Here is a 26,446-nt window from a genome sequence, read left to right as displayed (position 1 = left end):
CGGACGCCGCCTTTCAGCCGTGTGTTCGTGAGGCCGAACATCCCTGGTCCTGGATCAGCATCCCGGATTTCCTTCGCACCGCGTCGTAAACAGAGTCTCTGCGGCTGTGATCAAAGAGGAGACTGGCGCTCCGACATCTCACTCTGTACAGATTTTGTATGCCATTTTGGCGCGTTGGAGTGTCGCAGGTGACAAATTACAAATTAATGATTTCGTGAAACTGGTAAACAATTGTGTTTACTGGCTGCTGGCCCACTGAATAACATTTACCTCTGGTATTCATGGGAGGAAAAATAACGCTGCGACATCTTATGCTTTGGCAATGAAAATGATAAAAAATGGAGACTGTGCGACACGGTTTAGCGTCTAAGGATCACTACACTACTTTCAATATTTAAACAGAACGATAAGGCTGATCTTAAGACGAGTGTCGGGCAAACCAGCAGTCACTATGGTAACTGTTCAACCTGCATTAGGGACACACACCGTCACAGACTGGAGGGCGGGGCAGAAGCTGGAGTGAGTCATCTTTTCAAATAGAGACGATCTCTGCGTACGGCGCCGTGTTTATAGTGAACACGAACACGGCGGGCTGCAGACTGGTCGGAGGGGACTACATGTACAAATAAATACCCAAACAGGCGTCCTGTTCGGCTAGCTGTCAACGAAGACACGTTTGGTTGATCTGACCCGGAGCTTTTGGGTGAAATGCTGAATTTTCCGTTGATATGAAGGCGAATTGCAGATATCACGACAACGCTGCGTGTGTGCGCGTTACGCGCGGCTGAGGAGGAGGAGGAGGAGGAGGAGGAGGAGGAGGAGGAGGCTGCTGCGGTCTGAACCCAGATTTTATCCTGGGTAATTCGTGAGTAGCCGTTGTATTGTACACTCAGGGGGACTGTGCATTGATCGAATATCTCCTTTCGGGGTGACCTGCCTTCTGTCTCCCGTGGATCCGACAGCAGCAGCGGGACGTCCAATGTTTGTTTTCCTCCAGACATGGAGCGTGAAGAAGATTCCGGAGGAATCCCCGCCGTCAGTGTAGCTGCGTCGGTTTTCATCTCGTTGCGGTGTCGTCTTTGGCGTGACTAAACCGCGACACATTATCTGAGATTATTTTTTACATTTTTTTTTAATCGGCGATTTTTGGATTAGAGTCCAATTAGAACCCGTGGGAGAGCTATCCGGCTAGCCGCTGCGCAGTAGCCATTAGCCCCATTAGCCTAGATTGTGCAGGCTGGGGGGTGGGGTGGGGTGGGGGGGGGGGTAACAACATCATTTTGACCAGGTTTTGTATACGGCTCTTCACCCTCGACATACTTATTCACAGGATTTTGGAGGGATTCCTGGTCCAGGAATGGGGTCTCGCACGGGAAGGAGCCGCTTGACCTTGTTTTGGGGTCTGATGCTGGGTCTGTCGTCCTGCCTCCGGCCCGCCGCAGCAGAGAGTAAGTAACGCGCCTCCACAAATGTGTTCCGTTACGGGAGTGATGTTAATGCATGAATGTTTTTTCCCGTCATATGTTGATCTATAGTTCACTGGAGGCCAACAAATTTTGTGGCAGTTTAAAAAGAAAAAAAAAAAAACGTTTTCTGCATTTGTAAAAATATCTGGAAAAAAAAATACAGATTAAGAAATAAGACATATGACAATGTAGTTATGTGGTTACACGATAATGGAAGACATTAAATATGATGTATGGGTTTGTCACTTTAATTTTCATATGTAAGAGGAAACGATACATGTTTGTGCTAGAAGTGAAATGAGCTTTAGTTAACTTGGTCTGGATGAATTCCACTGGTCAGATTAGAAGGAGTAGCTGTGACGTAAATTGGCTTTAAAATAAGTCACACAAATTAGTCACTGTGTCTGTAAATACATCAGCATGAGTCAACCAAGCTCTGTATGCTCTGCATACCACACTGTCAACTCTTAGTCACAGTGTGTTGCATTTATGATGAAGGAAACACGGAAAGTATCCGTCAGTCTGACAAAAATATTTGATTTGTGTAATTCACTTAGTTTGTTTGAGCTTGTCTTCGTTGGCATCCTGAGATCCGATGTATTGATGCTGAGGTGAGGAAGCGGTACCTACCGTAAACTGTTAGTGTTGCATCAGCTGGCAGACGCCATATTTACAAAGTTAACAGAACACAGTATTTTGTTTGATGGATGTAGATCACGTAAAGAATTTCAGTGAATTTGTGATTTGGCATCAGATGGGATAAAAATTGACCATCATCATATAATAAGTGGAGTAACAACAGTGAAGGTTTGGGTTTACATTTAATTTCAGACTTATTATTTTGTCATGTCCTCTCACTTTTCAAGCCGGGCTTTAGTGAATTTAACACGATCTTGACTTTCATTTCAGGATTTATTTTTTCCCTGCAAGCATGTTCTCTGTAAAGACTGGCTGAAATCACATCATTAATTCCTGTTTTACGCAAAGGTTTCAGTGCGTTTTTCTTGGGCTAATTACGGTAATTCTGCTTTAAGAAACAAACTTGGAGATCTGTTCATGGCTGCAGCAGCAGTTGATCGGGGCACAGCAACTGTCTCCCATCTGGAAAAATAGTCCAGAAGTGCTGGGGCTCTAAAATGGTAGTCCAGAAATATTAATTGAACTAAATTATACTTATTTGAATTATGAAAGAAATTGAGTGAATGTTAAAGTAATGACTAACTGCTGCATATAGCACGAAGCCCGTAGCTTCTATAAGCGCGTAAACATTTAACTTTAATCAGTTTAAAGCCCCTGTGTTTATTCAGACGGTCTTTTTAGGGGTTGCCATCTGAACATTTTCCATGTCTCCATCTATCCTGTAAACTTGGCTTCCTGATTCATCCCATTCATTATAACGTTAGGGAGGGGTGGCGTGGGGGCTTGAACCAGGGTCTGGGTTTTAAAATAGAACAAGCCAAAGTACATTCGCAAGGAAAACAGACTAAGTTCTGTTGATTGGAAAGAGTGAGGAGCTTGTGAGCTGCGTGTCATGGGGTTTACTGTTAGCCCCAGTGGTGACAGGACAAACCTGGGAGCAGCAGAGAGGTGCTCCCATCAAAATTCTACATTTATTCTCCCTCCGGTGGGGAGCTGTCTGAAGGTTCCTTGTGTGGCTAAACTCGGAGCATTCCTGCTGGCTTACTATATCAGTTGTGACCAAAGGGCAGCTGGAACCATTGGTCTGGGTTAACCAGGTTCACTTGTAATACTGCAGACCTGGATGAGCTAAACACCTTTTACCTGCCAACAAAGATCCTTCTAAATCCTCTAGAGATCCTAGAGAAAGGCTTCCCAATGCATTTCTTCCCACCACATCTGTCATGTGGAAAAATATTTACGAGCACCCCCCCCCCCCCCCCCCCCTCACTGTGATGGGAATGAGGAGCAAGCAGACTTGCTGCGGTCTCGTTGCAGTGCATGATGTATCAGTTTAGCAGACGTGTTGCGCCCCGTGTTTTCTCTGATGGCTCTCCTTGTGGATTTCCTCTGATTGTCTGTGACTAGTCAGGGTGCTGCGACCAGCTGGGAAACCATTATCAAAAGTAAATATGTGATGTGGAGGCTCATCAAAGCAACGGCGATAGGCTTGTGGACTCAGCTGTTTAAAATGTGTCGGTGCACGAGGAGCGGAGCGTACACCTGCTAACGGTACGGCATTTTCACTCCAGTGGTGCACAAGACACTCATTCAGATCAGGAACCTTCATCTAGTATCTTCACAAGCGAGTTCATGAGCAGTTCCCATGAAAGATAAGCATGCTGGCGTCAAAGGGAGGCCACAGAAGGTGAGGCGCCGAGGCCGTGGTGATGTAACGACGCAAGTCTTGTGTATTTCCAGTCCTGTATGTTGGGATCGTAGTAGCGGGAATGGAGCCTGATGAGGGCTGCTTGCACTGCCAAGCAGATTATAGCGAAAAATGGAGCCATCACACGAGCACAATGCTGGCTTTAAATAACACCAAAGACATTTTCAAACGGTTCATCGAATCCGCCAAACGAAAACGTTCCGCAGTTTTAGTAGAGAAGCATGCAGTTCTTAAGCCTTTTTATAGGAACACTCAGAACCAAACTGTTTTTTTATTAAAATGCTGAATTCAAAGTATTACAAGTTAAACGATGAGCTTTAGTGAACTTTGAAGGTTGAAAGAGTTAACGGCGATAAATCATGCTTTTTGGTCGTACTGAACAATCTGCAGAAAAATCCTTATTTCAATAAAAACAAAATGAATATTGTGTTTTGTAATCCTTAATCTGAAAGTTATGCAATGGTTTTAAAATTGATTTCGACAAACTGTTTTTTAGATTCTGTTTTTCCCATTTCTTTTTTTTTTTGGTGCCACTCCCTAAATATTAGAAATAGAGCCTGCAAAAATAAATATAGAAATGTACCACTTTCTATGTACCGGTAGTTATACTTTATGAATTGACTCAATAAAATCTCATTTTATACTACTTCCTATACACACCATTAATCTTTTAAGGCTGGACGGGAGCCGGCGATTGGCTGCATTCGGTCACGTTGAACAGGTGTGAGTCTTGCACAGGAAACTTAATTTGTATGTTAAAACGGAACTGTGGAAAAGCAGTCGTTGTGTTCACCTAGAGTATCAGGGAGCAGCTACTCTATTACCCAGTATATAAAAACGCTGATGCTATACGAGATAGTCCCTTTGTCACTGACACTGGATCCAGCTATGTGAGTCCACCTTTGTTGACCATTTTCTGTGGTTAGTTTTAGAGCAACGACGCTTCATGACAAAAATACTGACTTGACACTATTGTTTATTTGATGGCTAATAGCGATTTGTTTGTTTTTGAAAACATGGTTTTGTGGTCATATTTGGCCTCAACCATAATTTAACGTTTAGATATCTTTTTATTGTTTTGCGCCAACAGATAATTTTGAATGACCGTTAAAGCTCATCTCTGAACATTGGTTTTTCTTTTCTGAGACCATGCAATGTGAAGCCTCGTGTTGTGCTCTGATCTCAAACCACGTTGAGAGGTCAGAGGGAAACGTCCATTGCCAACGGGAATATCCGTCGTGTTCTTTTGGAAATTGGACTTTATTCCGCCTCAGTGCCATTATTTTTTTCTAGAAGAACGCCGCATATCTCGTCAGGAACAAGAGTTTTTTGTATTAGTAGAACTCTCTGTAACTGATTTCATTACATTCTGCATTGGAAAAAAATCAATCTTTACCATTTACATTCAGTATCATAAATGTATTAGACATTAACAATGTGATTAAAAAGGAAATAACATTCTATTTGTTTAAATTTGTTAATTTATTTTATTAGTTCACACAGTGATGTTTTTAGCTCTTGATCGAGCTGCAAACATCATAAGTATACATTTATTTATATGCATTCATGTGGCTTCATCAGGCCCAATTTGTAATTATGAAATGTCTAAATTCAGAAAGATGATTTATTGGGACTGAATCAACTTCTCCAAACCTTTCTCCATCACATTCATACTGTAAAACTTTATCGACCAGCATCAAAGAAGCAGAGGGATGACTTGCTAGCTGCTTGGTGTGAGTTTTCCAGGACTCATTACCCTCTGACATTTGAAGTCTAAATCCTCCCCACAGTGGTGTGTGACAATTCCCCATGTTTCTGTGAGTGCATTCTTCAGAGCACCGCACACAGGTGAGAGTAAATGTCGGGAAAGCAAGCGCTCCTCCCATCATGGTGGGTCAAAGTTCCTGATGAGGGTTCGCATTATTCCCCACACATAATTCAGAGGAGAACTTTTGTCACTCCTCTTTGTAAGATGGGTATGGAGATTCTCAGTCATCCATCATGGTAGATTTCATTTTGACTAAAGTCAACTGGACTGTTAGGACAATCTTCACGATGTTTCACCTCTCATTCAAGAGACTTCTTCTCTTTCTAGTTTAGTCCAGTGTGTTTTTCTTCATAGTGCTATAGCTGTTACGGAAGCTTGACAAAACCAAACAGTGGAACCAAACTTGGGGTTCCACTTCACACAAACAATAGCTCGAAGGCAGATCAGTATAAACCCTGGAGGTTAACCCGTGCTTGAATAGAATCCGGATCAAGTGTTGACTTTGTCACACAATGTTTACTTTAGTATCGCAAACACGCTTTGTCAATAATGGCACAGCTCGAGTGTCAACATTTGATATACGTATGATGCACGTCTCTTAATTAAATATTGATATTTAGACAATGGAGGGCATTATTTTAGTTCTCTTTAATGTTGTGTTCATCTATTTGTTGTCTGCATATGTTAACCAAGTAGTGTGTCATTTTGAGAACTGTTATTTGTTTTGCTGTTTTTCTTAACTAACTCGTGTTGTGGTTATAAAACTGTTCCGCACCAAGGATACATCCAATGATCAAGACCAGTTTTAATGAAGTGTTGGCTGCTACTGTCGAATTTAATTGATGCGGACCCCTAACTGTGTCCTTTTGTCACCCCCTGCAGTTTGTGGCCCCAGCATTGATATTGGCAATGACATCAGTGAATTCAGACGTCTAGAGAACTGCACGGTGGTCGAGGGTTACTTGCATATCCTCCTCATCGGTGACAAAAACAACAACATCAACAACCAGGAAGTCTTCCGCTACCTCAGCTTCCCCAAGCTGACGATTATCACAGACTACCTGCTGCTGTTTCGAGTGTCCGGCCTTGACAGTCTGAGCACGCTCTTTCCGAATCTCACTGTCATACGCGGAAGAAACCTCTTCTACAACTATGCCCTTGTGATCTTTGAGATGACCAGCCTAAAGGACATAGGCCTGTACAACCTGAGGAACGTCACCCGCGGCGCCATCCGTATCGAAAAGAACCCCGAGCTCTGTTACTTGGACTCCATAGACTGGTCGCTAATCATGGATGCAGAGTTCAACAATTATATCGCTGGGAACAAGCAGTCAAAGGAGTGTAGTGATATTTGTCCAGGCATCATGGAGAACAACCCTCAGTGCAGAAAGACCATGTTCAACAACAACTACAACTACCGCTGCTGGAATTCCAATTACTGCCAGAAAGGTAAGCTGACTGTCCATCATAAATGAGAGCTCGTCCAGCAATTTGAATTGCAAATGTGTCAAGCAGATTGTTCCTTCAGCTCCATGTGCAGATAGTAATCTGGGAGTGTGATGAATGGCTGTGTTGTGGCCTTCTACCTGGGCATGGTAGGGGGAGGTGCCATTCATGACTGACTTGTCTGTAGATCTTTACTGTAATCCAGCTCAGGTTTATGGAAACAAGAAGAAAGTTCTAGATGGAGGTTCAGAGTAAGTCAGCCCAGGTTATCGAGCACGGTTTTCTGGATTGAAAAACTTTGTCAGTTCTCCACCTCTTGCATACAAACGGCACCCGTTTCACCATGCATTCAAGATGTTCTGTGACATTTGTAGGTGTTGTGAATGTTCAGCTCATATTCGCTCATCTTTCTAAAAGGTGAATTAAATCAAGTAAATTAAGGGTATAAAAGCTCAGATTTGAATCAAACTCTTCCATGCACAGTGAGCATGAACGTTCCCTTTAATTTTGTGTTTACGATGCAGCTTTCTCAGTGACTTTTCAAAGGATGTGTTTTGTCTGCGTGTGTCTGGCTGACCTGTTTCCCTGGTGACTGGCGCCTCACTGCAGACTCAGCGTGTTGATGTTTTTAGTCATGTGACATAGAACTGTTGCAGACGTGGCCTGGATAAGATGCCCGTGCACACGCAGGCATACACACTCAAACACGGATTCAGCTATCTCCGTATGCACAGAATCTGGTTGGCTCTGTGAGTTACTGTCGTGTTGAGTGGTCAGCAAGAAAATGTGGTGGTGAGGTCACAATAAAATCTGGATTTTTTTCTCTCTATTTGTTTGGGAATTGGTATGCTTGTTGAGAAGTGAGGCTTTCATCCAGTAAGACACATCATCAATCCTGATGACTTAATCAGTCATCTTATGGTTCGTGACCTCCTGTGTCCACAAGAAACTCTGCGTGCAGCTGTCTTCATCTGCATGCTCGTGCGTACCGAGTTTAACAACAACCTACTGTCTTGCTTCAACTACTCCTCAATCAAATAGGACGTGAGAATTGTGTTGATTTAATGTTGATCATGTCCAATTAATATCAGCCATCAGATATGGTGCAGTTTACAGGACATTAACATTTGAGCAGCTAGAACTTTGCAGGTGCTGTGAAGAACAGGAATGTATTATCATTATTGCCTCCGCCGAGGCGGGGGTTGTCTGTCCATCCGTCTGTTAGAAAGATAACTCAAAAGGTTCTGGGTGGATCTTGATGACATTTTCAGTTAATGTTTGCTGATAGAGATCCTGGAATATGGATCAGTTTGAAATTTTCAGTGACATTGCAGTCAATGGAGCATCAAAATGTGTTGCTGGATATCTCGATTGATTATTGACCAATGTTTTGTTGTAGGGTGGAGAGCTCTATCCTACCACCGAGTTTCATCTAAATCAGATCCAGAATTTACAGATTCAAACATCTGTTAAAAATACACATCGGCTCCGATTCACTTTTACTTTTCATGGTTGGTGTATAAAAATTCTTATGAGTGGAATGAACTGCTCGGCGGAGGTCTGCGCTCTCCGAGTACTTTTCTAGTTATTATTGTCATTATTCTTAATGTTTTAAATAGCCGACAGCTAGCGTGTGGACTAGTAGCACTTCTATTAGTAGTGCTAGTGCTTGACAGCTGCTGCTGCTACTGTTTCTCTCGGTTCTGGACGTCTGCTGCTCCTAGCAAAACGCCAACCAGAGTCCAAAAGTGTAGCTTCAAACATAATGATCGGTGTTTAGTGTAACATTTGGATAAAATACTCTCTATTTCCTAAATGTTTGACTGAGAATTCAGCCGATTATTCGACAAGGAATTAACCCTTAACCTGTAGTCATGTGCAGAATAGTTCAGTGAACTCCACCTAATATAACAGGAAACAAATGTAGCTTTTACTGAAATGCATTGCTAATAATGGACTTGTATAATGTACACAATAACAAATCTACAGTATATGTCGACTTGCGACTGACGACTGTTCGACTTTACAACCGCACTGGTCGGTTGTTTTTTGTTGTCTGTTTGTCTGTTTATCATGGATAAATGTTACCCATGGGAACAATGAGCTATTGTAGATACTACAGCAGTGGCAGTCAGTCGATTGGTGGTCTTAAATATGAATGCAGCGCTGCTGCTAAACAGATGTGATGGAAAAGGCAAAGACACCTGGTGGCGGCTAGACTTTTGCGCACATTTTACAAGTGGAAAATGCTAATTTTGACCATGACTACCAAAGCTAAAATTATTTTTACTGTTTACTTTCAGAACCTGGCTAACTGGACATGTGACGAACCTTTAGGGCCTGCATGTCTTTGTAGGTTAATGTCACATTATAATCGGAGAACCCCCCCATTATTCCTCCGTTGCGTTCATTTCCAGGCCGTCAGTGAAAACACTGTGAACAGGGTATCTGTCTCTGCTGTGTAGATACTAGTATGTTATAAAGTCACACAAAAAAACCTCAACTTTTTGACCCACGTTTCAGTTTTCTCAGCCACAAATGAAAGCCATGTGAAGTCTTATTTTTAATGACAGCCTGAATCATTTAAGAGTCGTCTATGATTGAGATAGGCCTAAAACAACAGCATAAGGAAACAAACCCAAGAGGCTGCATTTCTATTGCATGTGCTAGCGTCCTGAGTGTGTGTGGCAGGAAAGAATAGTGAAGCCTGATGTTTCTTACTTGCTTTCTACCCGTTGCAGGAAAGTCTGACCCATATGATGGTGTTTGTTGTTCTCTTCTGATAATGCCCCGTATCAAACTTCAGGGATCTTATCTGGGGCCTGTTTTTTTGATGCGTCTTTCATACAGGCTTCCTCTGCTGGTATGAATGGTAATTTTGTATTCAAAGGCATTTTATTCATTAAATGCACTCATTCATATAACTAATACAAAGAAAGAGTGTTCAAAGCTTGTTTGCTTTTCTGGGAAAGTGGGGATTCTTCTGCATTTTCTCGTGTTTACTTCCCTCGTTTGTTTTTTGGAGTCTGGTTTGGGTGTTTTTGTCTCGTTCATAGCTCACAGGCCTCTTCTAAAGAAAAGTCCCATGTCCATGCACGCTGGGAAGCAAACACATTGTCTCCATCATTCTCACACACACACACACTGAACAGCATGGGGGGTGTTTTTCCGGTGTTTTGTATTGTCTAAAGAGATGAAAGCACATCATTAAAGTACTAAATGGGTCTTAATATATTTACTGGAAGTTTAAAAAATATATATTTTGTTAACCCCTGACTTGAAGTATTACACGTTAAACTTAAAGGATTGTCGTCAGGGTTGTCGCTGAGCCTGCTGCTGAATTAATTTGCTGCACTTGCCTCGTCAGTGCGTGCTCATTTCTGATCAGTGATTTAGATGTGTTCCTGATGGGACAATGGAAAGTACAATGAACATTCTGTTTTCTCAAGAAGCTCTTAAAGGACAAAACTAGAGTGCATAAACACTGCCCCATGCATGTAGTTTTCCCAACTTCAATCTTCTGAGCAATAGCTTTATTATATATTTAATAAAAATGCAAAAATTGTTATTGCACAAAAGATTCACATCTAAAGTATGAGTCTGATTATCACATCCTTCTCCATCTCCTATTGATCATATTAGATTTTTGGGTGACCTAAATTTATTTTGCTCAAATTGAAACACGAAAAGCTCGTTTTTCTGATCGAACAGCAAACCTGCTGTCAATAGCGGGCGGCATGAGACCTAACTGGTACATGGGTTTGTTTCTGCTAAAGTCTTTGTTTCGTTAGATCCAATGTCAAAACGGATATTAACTATTGAAGCGTTTATTGCAGACATCGATTTTCAGCAGTTGCTCCTTTGTGCATCGAGCGACTCCGTCTGCAGGAGGAGAAAATGATTTTTCCACACTTGGCATAATTCTAGAAAAAAAATTTTTTAATAAAAGTGTTCTTGAAACCAATGTAACACACAGGGATGTCAGCAGGGTCTACAATCAAACGAGCAGCATAAATGTGTGGTGGGTATTTATGCACATTAGCCCGGCGGCGATGAAAAGCAAAGAGAAGCTGGCGACTCCCCCTGGACCACGGATGTTCTTCCGAGCAAATGCTCTAACCACGGTCACCACGACACAAATAACGAACAAGATGAAACCCAAAGGGGGAAGATCACTGAGCATAACAGGGGAAACACTTGAAATGTACACCAGGAAGACAGCCCTCACCTTGCCTTGGTTCACACCACCCAGGAATTACAATTTTGTTGCAGAGACTCGGCTGCGTCTCCTAAACTGAATCAAACGTGCAGTATATTGCCCGTGATAAAGCAGATTACAGCGGTCAAGGAAGATTCGCCCTAAAGGGAATCCCAAAGACAATGGCGTCATATTAATTCACAAAATCTCCCGATTAAAGCGCTCCAAACATCCATAATAAATAAAGAAGTGTACAAGAACGACTCACAGCACCGTAAACAAAAGAATCATCTGGCACACAGCAGGCTAAAAACAATGAGCCCTCAATTTTGACATGACCTGACACTGCTACCATGACAAAGTCAGATACGATACGATACGATCAAGGGTATGGGTAAGGGAATGCATCCATGCCCCCCCGAGCTGTTGAGGGTCAGATAAGGTACCAAAAATGCTTCAGTACATTCAAATGTCTTTGTATCTGCATGCATGAATCAAGGTGAAGAGGAACACATACACAATCATCACATCAGAAAATGAGGATGGAGATATTTGGTTTAGAAACAATGAAAACAGAGAGGTACCCAGCTCCAGCAACCAGGCTGTGTTTCCAGACAGGCTGACCTCATGCTGAGGGCTTAAGGAAGCCCAGTGTCTACCAGCTCCCGTTGATGTCTGTCTAATCGCTGCTATTATTAGCTCAATACCATCATGTACCGAGTGCAGGCACCCATTCTGTCGTTCCACACGCACGCTACAGATGAAACGGATTCAACTGATCTTGGACCATATGGTTGCCTGTTTGAATCTATTGTCAGAATATGACTTAAGTCACGTTCACACCAGAGCTGTTTGGCCCGCTTTAAACGGACCAGAGTTTGTTTTGGAGTTTGTTTTTGTTTGGTGCGGATCAAACAAGCAAACTCTGGGCCGCATGAAAACGTGGGTCTCGGGTCGCTTTCAAAGTGGACTCTGGTTTGGTTTGTATGCCGTGTGAAAGCTCACCGGACCAAACACAGTGCATATAGGAAACTTAATAATTACTGAAAATTATTCACTGGAAAAATAAATATCAAGCTTGTAATAACTTTAATTATACCAAGAACTGCAGTTATTACATGTATTACCTTTCTATTTGCTTCTGTTCGAGGGACGTCTGTTTCACCTAACAGGTTTGCACTGTGTTTGTATGTTTTATTAAATTATTGCCTTTCACACAACCCTTTCTATTTTAATGACTTGAATTTGTTTTGTGTGAACAAACTGTTTTCTACATTCATCGAAAGAATATGTGTTGCCTGTACATGACTTGGGTACGGCCATTCCTATTTTTATATGATTCAACAGTGCTATATAAAGATCACTATGCTGGAAACGCCACAACTAGTCATATTTGTTGTGGTCATCCTTGTGGTTTTGTCCTCGACTTTGAAACTTGATGTATCTCATGTTTAATTACTAGATCTGTAACCCACTTTTTCTTTTTTTTTTTTTGAAGCAATCTATAAAAGGTCTTTATTACAGTAGACAAACATAAAGACAGTTAACTCTGGTCATCTTTTTCTGACAGAATTGTATGAACCCTTCCATTGTTTTTCAGGTATTGTGGACTTTCTAAAATCTGGCATTGGTCATCAAAGCAAAAATAAAAATGCACGATGATCCATCACTAGTAATACACCCCTTACCCTGAGCCAGAACACGGAGGCTGTCAGGACTGGTAATTACAGGGACTCTGCTTTGTAAACCAGGCACATCCATGACTACTTTTAGTCAACAGTCACACCCATCCCTGGAATTCCTGGAAGAGAATATTGCGGGTTTGGCTATGTTGAAGTGCCTACTGTAATTATGTGGCCTTTAATTGTGCTCTGTTAACACTGTCAAAATGGGATGTGCTGTGACCAGGAGCTGAGACGTGCCTCTTGCTGGTGGATTTTAGGCTTGTCGGAATATTTTATTTTCTGATGGAGCCTAATTTTCTATTAAGTCACCCTGGCATCTATTGTGAAATAGAATTTAAAAACCCACAATAGGTTTGAAATAATCACAGTGTATTGTGCTTTCAGTGCTGCATATAATTCCCAAAATGTGAAAGTTACTTGCCGATTTTCCCGAGACAGTTGTAGGTCAAACAGGAGAAATCATTTCTACCAATTTCAAACCAGTTTTCATAGTAGATGATGTAGGTCTTGTGTCATCTGTTGAGATTCTCAGTCCTCCAGGTATTGGTGGATCTCTGTGTTGGATATAACCAACTATAGGAAAGATGTTTCCCCTCCCTCTCATCCAAGGGACGGAACTGAAGAAGCTCTTGGATAAGAGGCAAAACATCTCCAGGCTTTTCCTTCAAGTTCAGTTGACTTGGTTCATTACGGAGTAACATTTCCACAGTCTTGTTGTGTGACCTCGACATAAACCTCATTATTTTTGACAGATATTTCATCAACCCTTTTTGGCTTTTTGCCCACTTTAACATATGTGATGTCTGTCCTTTGAAGGAAGTCGTAGCCTTGGTGTCGGGGAAGAAGCCAGCGTGATAGCAGCTTGTAAGCCTCATCCACCCTGTTACTGGCTGGGCTCTGCTGAGGCACAGGGGGCAGACATATTTGATTTGTCTTGTCTTCTCCAGGTCAGGCGGGAGGAGAATGCCAGGAATTCCTTTTATCTGTCCTCATCCTGTAGGGTCAGCTGATCTGGCAGATGTTTTGCCCACAAGGTTATCCGGTGGCTGTGTTTAGGCTATCTTAAGATGCATATCTCTTAGTTAAGGCCAAGGTTTATGATATGCAGCTATGTTTTTAATAGCTGGTGATCCTTCTTGTTCATTCCTGTTGTGTTGTGGATGAGGAGAGTTGATAAAAGTAGACAAAAGATAGATGTTTTTCGAGAAGATATTTAAATAACAGTGTGACCCCTACCATTGCACAGTGCTGGTGGGAATCCAAATAGGGCAAAAATATTGTTGCGTATTTGTTTATTATAAAATAATTGTTTTTCGTTAGGTGAGTCTGCCTCCCTTTCTGTGTAGGGAGGCAGACTCACCGGTGGACAACAATTCACAATGTGCCATAATTATTAATTGATCAGTTGATCAGGCGGGAGGGTTAGAAGGAAATCAGCCCACCTGCCACTGTCTTTTTTAAACCACCCAAGAAGATGTTTACCGTCTTATGACTCTGAAGTGCTATTTGATTGGGTGTGGCTGCTGTGGGGTAATTTGTTTAGAACTAACAACCCGGGTATTTTCCCACCATTAGGCAGATTACTGCTCTAAGTTTCCCAGCTCACCTTCCTGCTGAGCTGGTATTTATGGTTCCCCGGAAGACATGTAAGGACCCGGGTCACGGGTCTGCTGGAGCCTATCCCATATTGCTATGGGCGAGGGGCGGAGTACATCTTGGATGCGTCGCTGGCGCATCACGGGGCCACATTAGAGGGACAATCACTCACGCACACATACACTATTATGCACTAGACAAATTTTGAGGTGCTTCCTGTCACTAAGGGCCAGAGGCCATATATATTTCATGCTGCAGAATAGCACCTTTCCAACATAGCTGCCGTCACCCCATTGCAGAAGTTGAGGGGAGATATGCTGTCAGGGGGCGGTCGGGACTCGGCCTCAAGGGAGAACGCTCTGTGCCAGAGAAACACAGCTCTGGCTCCCCCCTGCTGAGTGTAAACAGACTGCTGAATAGTTGATTGCACTGCATATGGGTTCTGCATCCATTACATTCATATTTGTAACGAATTTGGTAGGAAGGAGAGAAGAATAGAAATGCTTCTCGTCCCGTATTTATGTTTATAGAAGTATAATTTCTTAACGTTTTAATGTTATAATGGGCTGGATGTGTACTGACAAAATTAGTTTTATGTAACATGACTTACTGCACATAAAATTCTTGATGTATTTATTTTTATTTTGATCTACCAGCAGATAAGGGAATTGTATCCTTTAAATGGAGCTACTAATACAGAAGTTGACATAAGCAGGGCCTTTACACACTCGTATCGTGGTCAGTGGTATGCGCTTTCAAAACTGGTTGTTGATCCAATGCAGTGTATGAAAATAAATCAGACTATTCTCTTTCGGAGAGAGCTTTGTAGCGGTGATGTGTAAAGGTGAATATCAGAATAGGATTGAAATTAAGCACAAATTAGCAGGCATCCCTAATATGAGCTGCATAATAGGATATGAATTTTGTATACTTTTCTTTGTAAGGCTTACAAAAAAAAGTAACATCTCATATCAAAATATTTAATCATCCGCACAGGTGTTTTATACCTCGCCTCTCTCTTCCCAACAGAATGCCCAGAGAAGTGTGAGCGGCGAGCATGCACAGCAGGTGGAGAGTGCTGCCACCCTCAGTGTCTGGGCAGCTGTACAGTCCCTGGTAGCGACACAGCATGCGCAGCATGTGTGCATTACTACCACCAAGGACGCTGCGTGGCTGACTGCCCACCACACACCTACAGGTTTGAGGGCTGGCTCTGCATAAGTGCTGAGCATTGCTCCAGAGCCCACCTCCTCGACTATGACAGCATCATCATCCATGGGGGAGAATGCATGTCTGAATGCCCTTCTGGGTACACACGCACCGCGCCCAACAGGTGAAATGCACGAAATATGCGAATCACTCCAAGACATCATTTAACCAGTACTTTAAGACAGATTTTTCAGGAATGTAAACAAAAGTTTAAAGGTTAAGAGAGCGCTTCAAGAGTTTAGAGTATGCCAATCAATAAAATGTCAAAATGCATTTGCATCTTCTGCTTCTTTTATCACCCTCTGTCTGTCTCCAGCACATTCTGCACAGCCTGTGACGGTCTGTGCGATAAGGTGTGCGAGGGGAAGGTCATCGACTCGGTGGTTGCCGCTCAGTCTCTCAAAGGCTGCACTGTTATTAAAGGCAGCCTGTGTATCAACATCCGCAGAGGCCGTAAGTACTGCATTGTACCACAGCTGCACTGCAGTTAATGCTACCATTTCTACTTAATCTCTACTACCACAATACAGAAAGGAAAGAGGGTTGTTAGTCGCTCTGATATCTCATGACCAGGAAAATCCCATAAGGCATCTGTCCCAGATTTCCTTATCTGAAAAAATAAACTGATTCACTGGGCTAGCTTTGGGCTTTGCATTATTACCAGCAACCTGTCCTGCAAGGCAGAAATTACATCAGGAGTAGTCAAGACCAAGGATGATTAGAAGTCCTTGAGATTCTGCAAGGGATCTAATTTTCAGGTACCGGTATCTCCTAAAAGACCATAAACACACATGGTGAGGAGGATGGAGGACAATTAATTCAAAGGGAAGACAGGAAAGTTCATAAATGAAGTTCAGTAAAAAATAAATAAATGTATAAATACATAGGCTAATAAGACTGTTGGAAATGTAAGTACTAACAGTAATTTGTGTGTGTGTTTAGACAACATGGTGGCGGAGCTGGAGAGCTTCACAGGGTTGATCCAGAGAGTGACTGGTTATGTGCGAATCAGACATTCCCACACTCTGAGCTCCCTGGCCTTCCTCCGCAGCCTGAGATACATCGATGGAGAAACGCTACTGGATGAGTGAGACCACACACGCTCCAGCACAGAGACACAAACTCTCAGTTTGAGTCCTCAGCAGCTCACAGTCAGGCCTAATGTTGTCAGCCAACAGATTTTTGTACACAGTAATATTATTGCCTAAAGAAGGAAAAAAACCTCAATCTCTTTTTTTACTAGAGGCCTTGACAGCAGCATAACATCCAGGAGTCCAAGGAAAGGTTCTGTCAGGGTCATGGAGAGGCCTTCACTCCCACCTCCATCTGTTCTATCTTGAGTTCACAGGAATTTCTCTCTCATAGCCCACATTACAGTCATTCATGGATGTCTGCTATCCAATGACTCATAAAAAGGACCTCTCCTCTCTTCACTCACAGAAAGTAGTTATATGTGAATCATGACTCCTGATTGGTCATTTTCTACTATGCACTGAAATTAAATAATTGTCCATGATACCTTAAAGGTCACATATTATACCCTTTTTCCACAAGTTAGCGCAGTTCCCAGACACTTATATGAAATATCTGTGACGGTCTTTGGTCAAAATAGCAAACAGATGCTGCAGGACGCGTCCCTCTTTTCTGTCTCAAACAGTTCTGTCAGAAACGCCTCTGAAAATGAAACCGAAACTAAATTCATAGCGGGCATGGGTGCAGCTGCACGCTACCATGGTAACCCGTGACTTTTGGCTAAAAAGATTCAACCATACATGTTTGAACCAGAATCCAACATCAACAAAAATGAGCAAGTGGAGGCTCCTGAGCAACTCGTGACGACTCATGCACAAGCCACGTGGATGTGCTGAGCGCAGTCACGGGGACCGTGTACACACATCTTGTGAACGTGTCCCCCCCCCCCCCCCCCACTGTTTCCCAGATGAAATGAGTGCTGCCGAGACTTGAACCAATACTTGATTACAGAGCTACGCAAACTACACAGGATTGACTTAATTTAGCAGTTTTTTGGTTTGAAATTACCCGAAACCACCAAAATATGACTGTACAAAAAGGGGAAAAGTAAATGTCCCTTTTAAGACTGATGTGAACACACAGTTAACCAACACATAGGCCTCATACAGTAAAACCTGGAATAATTGTCCTCTCTTCTTTTTGCTTTTTAGCATGTATGCATTCTCAGCCTTTGACAACCACCAGCTCCAGTATCTTTGGGACTGGAAGCAGCACAATCTCACCATCAAGGCAGGAAAGCTGTTCTTCAGTGCCAACCCAAAGCTGTGTATGTCTGAGATCCGCAAGATGTGGGAGAAGACGGGCGTCAAGAGCCGCTTTGTTGAGAGTGATTTCCGAAACAATGGAGACCGAGCCAGCTGTAAGAACCACAGAAACTTAAATTGCTATGCCCGGTACATGTTACAGTAGTTTACTAACAAGCAAGCAACGTATCTGAGCTTGATGTTGTTCTGAACCACATGTCAGGATAAACCACAATAATCTGTCAACATGCAGCTCATTCAACAGAAGTATAATTATTAATAAGTGTCATTATAACGGCACTCTTTCTCTTCAGGTGAAAGCACTATCCTCAAGTTTAAGTCCAACCGCACCAGCAGTACTAGGATCAAACTGACTTGGCAGCGCTATCATCCTCCCGACTACAGAGACCTCATCAGCTTCATTCTCTACTATAAGGAGGCGTAAGTCTTTCAGAATCTTAGTGATTTTTGTTTTTCTGTACAAATATATTAAACTGATGAGAAGCAAAGATTTAAGTAGGATTTTCTTCTCCATTATCCATATTCCCATAATGAGATAAATACATGGTGCTAATTGCTCATTTGGATAAGCAAGAAGCTCTGCAATGAAATGAGCTCATCCAGGTTGTACCCACCTCCCACCCATAGACAGCTGGGATAGACTCCAGTACATCCCGCAACCCAGATTTCATATTATCAGTCAAGAAGATGAATGAATGATAAGCAAGAAGAAGTCGTGACTTGATGTTGAAACTTGGCTGAGGGTCCCTCTCTCTAAATTATGTTCCGAATAGTAATTAACACCCGGATTTATAGGTTATTTCACAAACTTCACCTTTTGTCATTGCCATTCCAGTGTACGTAATCAACGTTTCCTTTAGCCTAGTTCTTTATAAAATGTGATCACCTCTTTCCAACCCAGGTTCTTATCTTTGATGTAAGTTGCGTGCAAATCTGTCATTAAATGTTTGAGTTAAATGACTGTCCCAATAGTTTCCACAATAATGACTAAACTGAATAAAAGCGTATCTTATTGTGTAATCCTGCTGCCAACTAATAAATCAGACTAATCAATTGACTGGTAACAACAGTGTCGTTGAAAACAGGGTGGGAATACGACTTTCCTGTTTGTTTTATATATATTTTTTAATTGGGGGAGTTCCTCATTGTTTTTGTCTGAACATTTCCTCTATTTTTTGCAAGATTTTTTGCTTTTTAAAAATGTTATGCTGTTCCAAAAATATTCCCAAAAGTCTGTTTGAGTAGTGCAGTAATTAATTCAGCCAAAAATGTTGACCTAATGATGAAGCCCTGACATTTTTCTCCTTCTTCACAGGCCATTCCAGAACATTACAGAGTTTGAGGGGCAGGATGGATGTGGCTCTAACAGCTGGAATATGGTGGATGTGGAACTTGGAGCAGAAAAGGACTCAGACCCCGGAGTACTGCTGACTGCTCTGAAGCCCTGGACGCAGTATGCTGTGTTTGTGAAGGCGATCACTCTGATGGTGGAGGACAAACATATGCCTGGTGCCAAGAGCAAGGTTGTCTACATCCGCACTAGCCCTTCAGGTAAATATCAAAGCCACTTTTTTAGACTTGTTTTCAAATGCATTAAAATGGTTTCATGATGGGTGTGATTCAAACATGTTGTAAATAGATGGAGAGAAAGATTGCTTTAGTAAACACAGCTGCAAGTCAAAGAGATGGAGGGAAATGATTTAAAAAAAACACTAATGTAATTAGCCAAAATGGAAGAGTGCTTTTAATAAATCCAGCTGCATTGTAAAGTCGTAACACTGCTGTGATGTCAGAATCACATCTGCACTGGCAGACTGCCTCTCAGCCAGAGGGTAAGAAGCTTTTCCTAATTAAAAATCAGGTCTCCGGTTCTGAGTCGCAGCGGGGCTGTGAGATCTTTAGAATTTAGTTCTTTGTCTCTCTTTCAGTGCCCTCCATGCCTCAGGATGTGCGAGCCTACTCTAACTCATCCACACAGCTGGTGCTGCATTGGTCACCCCCTGTCTCACCAAATGGGAACCAGACTTACTACCTGGTCAGATGGCAGCAGCAAGCTGAAGACCGGGAGCTGTATCAGCACAACTACTGTTCTAAAGGTGCACACTCATGCCGGTTCATTCTGCTGAGTTAGAGTTCACCTAAAAAAAACACATCTTCTGCCTCTTCCTCCTTCAGAGCTGAAGATCCCCATAAGGATCGCTGCAGAAGGTGTGGAAGACCATGAAGAGGATGCCAAGCCCACTAAGCCAGAGCTTGATGGGGCAGACAAGGGCCCATGTTGCCCTTGTCCCAAGTCAGCTGAGGACCTGGATGCTGAAGCTGCAGACGCACGCTACCGAAAAGCTTTTGAAAACTTTCTGCACAACTCCATTTTCACACCGAGGTGCACATCAGTGATTTGTTGTATGATCCTGATTGAGACAAAATGTTAGTGCAATTGTTGTTAACGCCGTTAGTCTGTCTTCACTTTTGAATATTATGCTCAGGAGTCTAAACCCAAATCAATCAGTGCCAGTGGAGTGAGTGGTTCTTGGTTTTCTCTTTGCCCCTTTTATAACTCCTGCTTAATTTACAGGGTCAGCCTTCTGCTGCATACTTGCGTCAAACCACACATATTGTGTATGAAAAAAATATATATATCATTTAAAATACCGGTAAGTCTGTAAATCTCTTAAAAAGTCTACGTTTTTTTTGAAGATTTTGCTACAGAAAATCCCACCATAATTCAACACATCGAACTATTTCAGCTTCCAGTTGTTCCAGGCTGTCACTCAGACTCTGGGCAGAGTTAATAGGCAGCACATGGGAAACTGAGGGAGAGAGACCAATCAGTTCAACACAAAGTACCTGGGCTAATAAGCTCTGTCTCCCTGACACCATTTCCCAACCCCATCCAACACACTCCCTCAGCTCATGAAGGGCTAACCGAAACCCCACTGCTACAATGATATATTGAAATGTAACTCCAAGTTTTAGCTCTGCAACGTCCACATGGGTCAAAGAATGAGGTTTGAACAGGAAGGCTTTCCAATAACTGGGATCAACAAGGAACTGTTGTAGGCTGTAACTACTCCTCCATTTGACGGTCCTATGTAGGGATTCATCCACTGGTTTGCACAAACCTTGTTGAGTCTGTTAATGTTACATCTTTTGTTTTACTTTTAGCCAGATGTCCTGTCAAGCACTTAGCAGAGGAAAAGAAGTTCAGCAGCTGCTAGTATTTAGATAACAAAGAAAACAAAGACCCTCTTTCCCAACCTCATCCTCGGTCTTCCGTCTCCTTCCCCCACCCACAGGCCTCCGGATCGTCGCCGTAGAGATCTTTTTGGCATAGCCAACTCTACTCACTCCCGCCGCAACCAGCTGCACGCCAACAGCAGTGTTGTTCCTCCTCTCCAAACTGCGGGAAATGGCAGCACCATGAATGTGGAGCTGGCAGATAGAGAGTTCAAGTTCATGGAGCAATCAGTCGTGGAGCGGGAGCTTCAAATCGCTGGTCTGCAACCGTTCACAGTTTATCGCATCGACATTCATGCTTGCAATCGACAGGTCCAACGCTGCAGCGCCTCGGAGTTTGTCTTCTCTAGGACAAAGCCAGCAGGTTAGAGAAATGAGCTATTTACAGATGCAATGCAAGTATGATTGCAGTTGTCCACCTGGTGTGTATTCCTGCCAAAATGGTAGCTGGAGAATGTTGAAACTGAGTATGATGAAGAGTACGCTTTACTCGTGAGGTTGTTGCGTGTCCGGACGTCTGTGTTCACCATGCTTTACTCCCCCCCCCCCCCTGTGGTTTTCAGAAAAGGCTGATGACATACCTGGCCCTGTGACCTGGGAGGGCCACGAGGACTGGGTGTTTCTGCGCTGGCCAGAGCCACATCGCCCCAATGGACTCATCCTCATGTATGAGATCAAGTTTAGACTGGCTTCTGAGGTAAGATAAGATCAATACATAGACCTGCTCTCTTGTGGGGGAACTCCTGTTTCTGACAGCAACTAGGAAGCCAAAAAACAGATTCAGATTCATAGTTATAAACAACAATTATCCATCTTAAATCTTCATTTAGTAAGAGAGAAGAGACAAATCAATATCCCCCTTAGGCGTATCTTAAGTTATATTTGTTTCAGAGTCTAAGTCTCTGTTTTTTTTCCCTTGGTTTTTGGCAGTACTTAAAAATCTAAATGATAGTCTGGGATTTTTTCCATTAGTAATAATTTGTTTTAGGGTTAGTTGAGGACAAACTTTGCAGAAAGTGAGTTCTAGTTGTCTGACAGCTGCAGCGTCTATGCATTTCAGACTAAAGGCGACAGACTGTTCTGTGTTAAAGGACGGACCCAGCAGTGGTTAGGTGTTAAACATGGCCAAAATTAAAACAAAAGAACCACAAGTTAGGCAGTCACAGTAATAGATCTTATAAGTGCACTTTCCAGTATATAATATATTCCACTGTTGTTTAGTACTTATGAGTGAGGGTGAATCCAGGTTTGTCAATCCTGTCTTTGCCATTTGTTTCTCAGTAAAGTGTAGACAGTGTGATTCTTGAATCTAAGATGTATTTTTTTTCTTTCTATGTGTGGTTTTGTTTGTCAGACTGAGAAGCATGAATGTGTATCTGGTCAAATTTATCGGACCCAGCGTGGAGTTCGTCTTAACAATCTGAGTCCAGGAAATTACTCTGTTCGAGTTAGAGCTACGTCACTGGCAGGCAACGGCTCCTGGACTCGCTCTCTGGATTTCTACGTGGCTGAAGGTAGGGCGAGATCATCCGAACCCTTACCTTCATATTTCCCTTTTTATTTCCTAAAGCAGAGAAATGATTCTGAAGTGAATCAAAGTGATCCAAGTGTTTCTCCCATCAGAATATGAAACCGTTCTCTACGCAATGATCTTCATCCCCATTGCAATCGTCTTCCTCATCTGTGTCCTCGTCTCAATCCTGGTGGTCTTCAACAGGAAAAGGTGTGTTTAGAGCAGTAACTGTTTCCCTGCAATTGCATAGAATAAATTGAAACAAAGCAATACTTAACATACAGAAAAAGATGAAACGGAAAGCTTAGCTAGTGAGTGGTGTGGTTACATCAGGAAGGATAGGTGCACAAGCAGAAGTGAGATGCTTCTAGCAGCTAGTCGATAGTCAAATATTTCCACAATTTTCTTTGGAAGATTTTTTATTTTATTTTTTACTGAGTAAACCTGCGTGTTTGTGTCTTTAAACTTTTACTTGTTTATTTTTTTCTGTTAGGAATAGCGACCGGCTTGGAAATGGAGTCCTGTATGCCTCAGTCAACCCAGAGTATTTCAGCGCTGCAGAAAGTGAGTGAGGTGTGAGAATAAATGAAAGGACGAAAAACACATGGGATAAGTTGTCTGACTGAAAAAATCTATACGCATCTTATTTATTCTATAAAGTGTATGTACCGGACGAGTGGGATGTGGCACGGGAGAAAATCTCCCTGAGTCGTGAACTTGGTCAGGGGTCCTTCGGCATGGTGTATGAGGGCCTGGCAAAGGGTGTGGTGAAAGATGAACCAGAGATACGTGTCGCCATTAAGACCGTCAATGAATCAGCCAGCATGAGGGACAGAATCGAGTTTCTCAATGAAGCGTCTGTCATGAAGGAGTTCAACTGTCACCATGTGGTATGTACACACTGTCAAAAGAGTTGTGATCTATCCCTCCCTAGTTTCACTCAACACAACGGGGTCAAAGGAAACCGCAAACTTCCATGCCTGTATGATTAACACAAAGCAACCTTAGACTCTCATGTTGCTGTTTTATAAACTTACTATGAATAACTAATAACTAATGGTTCAATGTTACTAAACTGCATGTCAGAAAGGATAAGCATGATTGAATCGTGTAAATGTAAATTATTCAAGGAGACGGCTTTCAAAATCAGATCAGTCATTCTTTATACTATTTTTAATATGTTTGAATAATATTTGCATTTTATGCTGTGATGGGCAGTGATGGGTAATTCTTTGAACACATTCATCATCAAAAAAAAGACAAGATTGTGAACCAAAGTTTTCCACCGATGTAAAGCGCTGTGTTCGGTGCAGGTTCGTCTGCTGGGAGTGGTTTCTCAGGGCCAGCCCACCCTGGTGATCATGGAGCTGATGACTAAAGGAGACCTGAAGAGCTATTTACGCTCCCTCCGACCTAAAGAGGTATTGTCTGACCTGTAGCCTCCCACTGCTTATTAGTTTAAGTTATTCACAACTGAGATACAGTATTGAGGAACAAAGTTTAATGCCCCATTTACTTCGATGTTAACAAAAATTTCAAAGTGATCCAAAATCCAGGATCTCTCCTGGATCATCACTAAAATATAATCATCTGTTCCTGGTAACATTCCCAACATTTCCTGAACGTTTCATCAAGATCAGTCCATAACCTTTTGTGTTATGCTGCTAAACACAACTAACACCTAGTAAGATTCATATGAATGCAGATGAGATATTTTAGCCTCAGTTCATGTCGCAGCCGCCTCGTGTAATTAGTATGACTAATTATGCAAGCATTCATCATTTCTGAGGAGTGACTCATCCATCTGCTCGCCTGTCTTTCTTCAGCAACAGTGGTCAAGCCTGTCTCTTCCTCCTCTGAAGAAGATGCTTCAGATGGCCGGGCAGATCGCTGACGGCATGGCATACCTCAACGCCAACAAGTTTGTCCACAGGGATCTGGCAGCCAGGAACTGCATGGTGGCCGAAGACTTCACCGTGAAGATAGGAGGTAAAGGAATGTCAGCGGGGCGGAGGTTACGGCCAGTCGTGAAGCCGAAATGAGAACATTTCCGTCGCAGGTGACGGGTGTCGGTTATCAACTTTCTTTGTAAATCCTGGCTTTCGTCTTTTAGATTTAATTTGCGCTCATAAAAACGGAAGATCTGTTCTGTTAAAAAAAGGAAAGATGTTTTTGAGCACTTAAATGAATTAGAATGGAAATATTTTAAGATTAAATGTAAAAGGTTGCAACCAGAAGAATCAGCGTTGCTGCAAATAAGGCATATTCTCCAGATTTATTTCCCTTTGGGGGTACAACCAATTTTGTAACAGCCTTTTTAATGGTCTGTAACTCTGCCATGGAGTGATTAGTAAGGAAGTCACTGTAGAAATGTGGCTCTGCCTGTAATCCCAGTACAGAATCTTTCTGATTGTGATTCTATAATCCCAGAGTGCCCTCCTGTGGAATATATGGACCCAAACAACCATTAACTACTTGAATGCAGGTTTTTTTATAGGCATTAATGCTTCACTTTTTCACTGTTTGGGCAGACTTTGGCATGACCAGAGACATTTATGAGACAGATTACTACCGCAAAGGTGGTAAAGGTTTGCTGCCTGTTCGCTGGATGTCACCCGAGTCTCTGAAGGATGGAGTCTTCACTACCAACTCTGATGTCTGGTAGGTGCCTCACACAGACAGACGCCAACATTACTATTTATTCTGCATATCCCCATATTATGGTAGTTTAAGCAATTTAAGCCCTCCCACTTTCCCTCTCTAGGTCATTTGGGGTTGTATTGTGGGAGATTGCCTCACTGGCGGAACAGCCCTATCAAGGCCTATCCAATGAGCAGGTCCTCCGCTTTGTCATGGAGGGAGGCCTGCTGGAGAAACCACAGAACTGTCCTGACATGTTGTAAGACACAGTTTACTGGCTCTGCTTTGCTAAATAAATCACAAGTGATCAGTGACCTCAACTGTTAGATCGCTTCCGATGCCAGATTTGTATGCAAAATATGAAGCTTGCAATCCGTCGGCCTTGCTTTTCTTCTGTGCGTGCATGTGTGCATTTTTAAGGCTTTTACTGAAGTGAATATTGGCTTGCTGGTAAGAATGTGCAGTATCTCTGGATACTTTGCATTGTGAAAGACGTGTTGTCGCTGAAGGTTAACCTCATTTGTTTGTGTCCGTAGGTTTGAGTTGATGCGAATGTGTTGGCAGTACAACCCTAAGATGCGTCCATCTTTTATCGAGATCATCGGCAGCATAAAGGACGACTTGGAGCCGTCTTTCCGGGAAGTCAGTTTCTTCTACAGTTCCAATAACAAGCCAGTCGACGCGCCGCAGCTCCACGTGGATAAGATGGACGACATCGATGACGTTCCCCTGGACCCCTCTACATCCACACAGCAAACCACAGTCCCACAACAGACGCCACCCTCTCCGAGTTTAGAGGCTCCGCCCACCCCGCCACTAGCCCCCAGCGCTCCCTCCAGTCCCTGTACATCAACTGCTGCCATGGACAAACCGCTCTCTGGGCAACAGGCGGCCAATGGGCTGTCAGGATCAGGCCTAGCAGCAGGGTCCGGGTCAAGTGTCACAACACGGCCATCTCTGGATGAACTGCCGCCGTACGCGCACATGAATGGAGGAAGCAGTAACGAACGAGCCGTGCCTCTCCCACAGTCCTCTGCCTGCTGA

The 26,446-nt window shown here is 42.8% G+C and overlaps 1 protein-coding gene across 1 annotated transcript; it reads left to right on the top strand.

The window, feature by feature from the left end:
• Positions 1-1,357: 1,357 nt before the first annotated feature.
• Positions 1,358-26,446, top strand: LOC137912589 (insulin-like growth factor 1 receptor). The gene is made up of 21 exons (XM_068756726.1): positions 1,358-1,448; positions 6,464-7,030; positions 15,536-15,839; positions 16,032-16,168; positions 16,658-16,802; positions 17,899-18,107; positions 18,306-18,432; positions 19,328-19,563; positions 19,941-20,108; positions 20,188-20,395; positions 21,309-21,613; positions 21,813-21,946; positions 22,604-22,763; positions 22,873-22,972; positions 23,256-23,326; positions 23,423-23,652; positions 24,076-24,183; positions 24,589-24,751; positions 25,294-25,423; positions 25,527-25,661; positions 25,939-26,446. Exons 1-21 carry the CDS (start codon positions 1,358-1,360, stop codon positions 26,444-26,446), a joined length of 4,236 nt encoding a protein of 1,411 aa, XP_068612827.1.

Source organism: Brachionichthys hirsutus, unplaced genomic scaffold (assembly GCF_040956055.1).
Source record: "Brachionichthys hirsutus isolate HB-005 unplaced genomic scaffold, CSIRO-AGI_Bhir_v1 contig_200, whole genome shotgun sequence".
In the NCBI taxonomy this organism is placed as follows: domain Eukaryota; kingdom Metazoa; phylum Chordata; class Actinopteri; order Lophiiformes; family Brachionichthyidae; genus Brachionichthys; species Brachionichthys hirsutus.
This window is presented reverse-complemented; position numbering and strand designations above follow the sequence as displayed.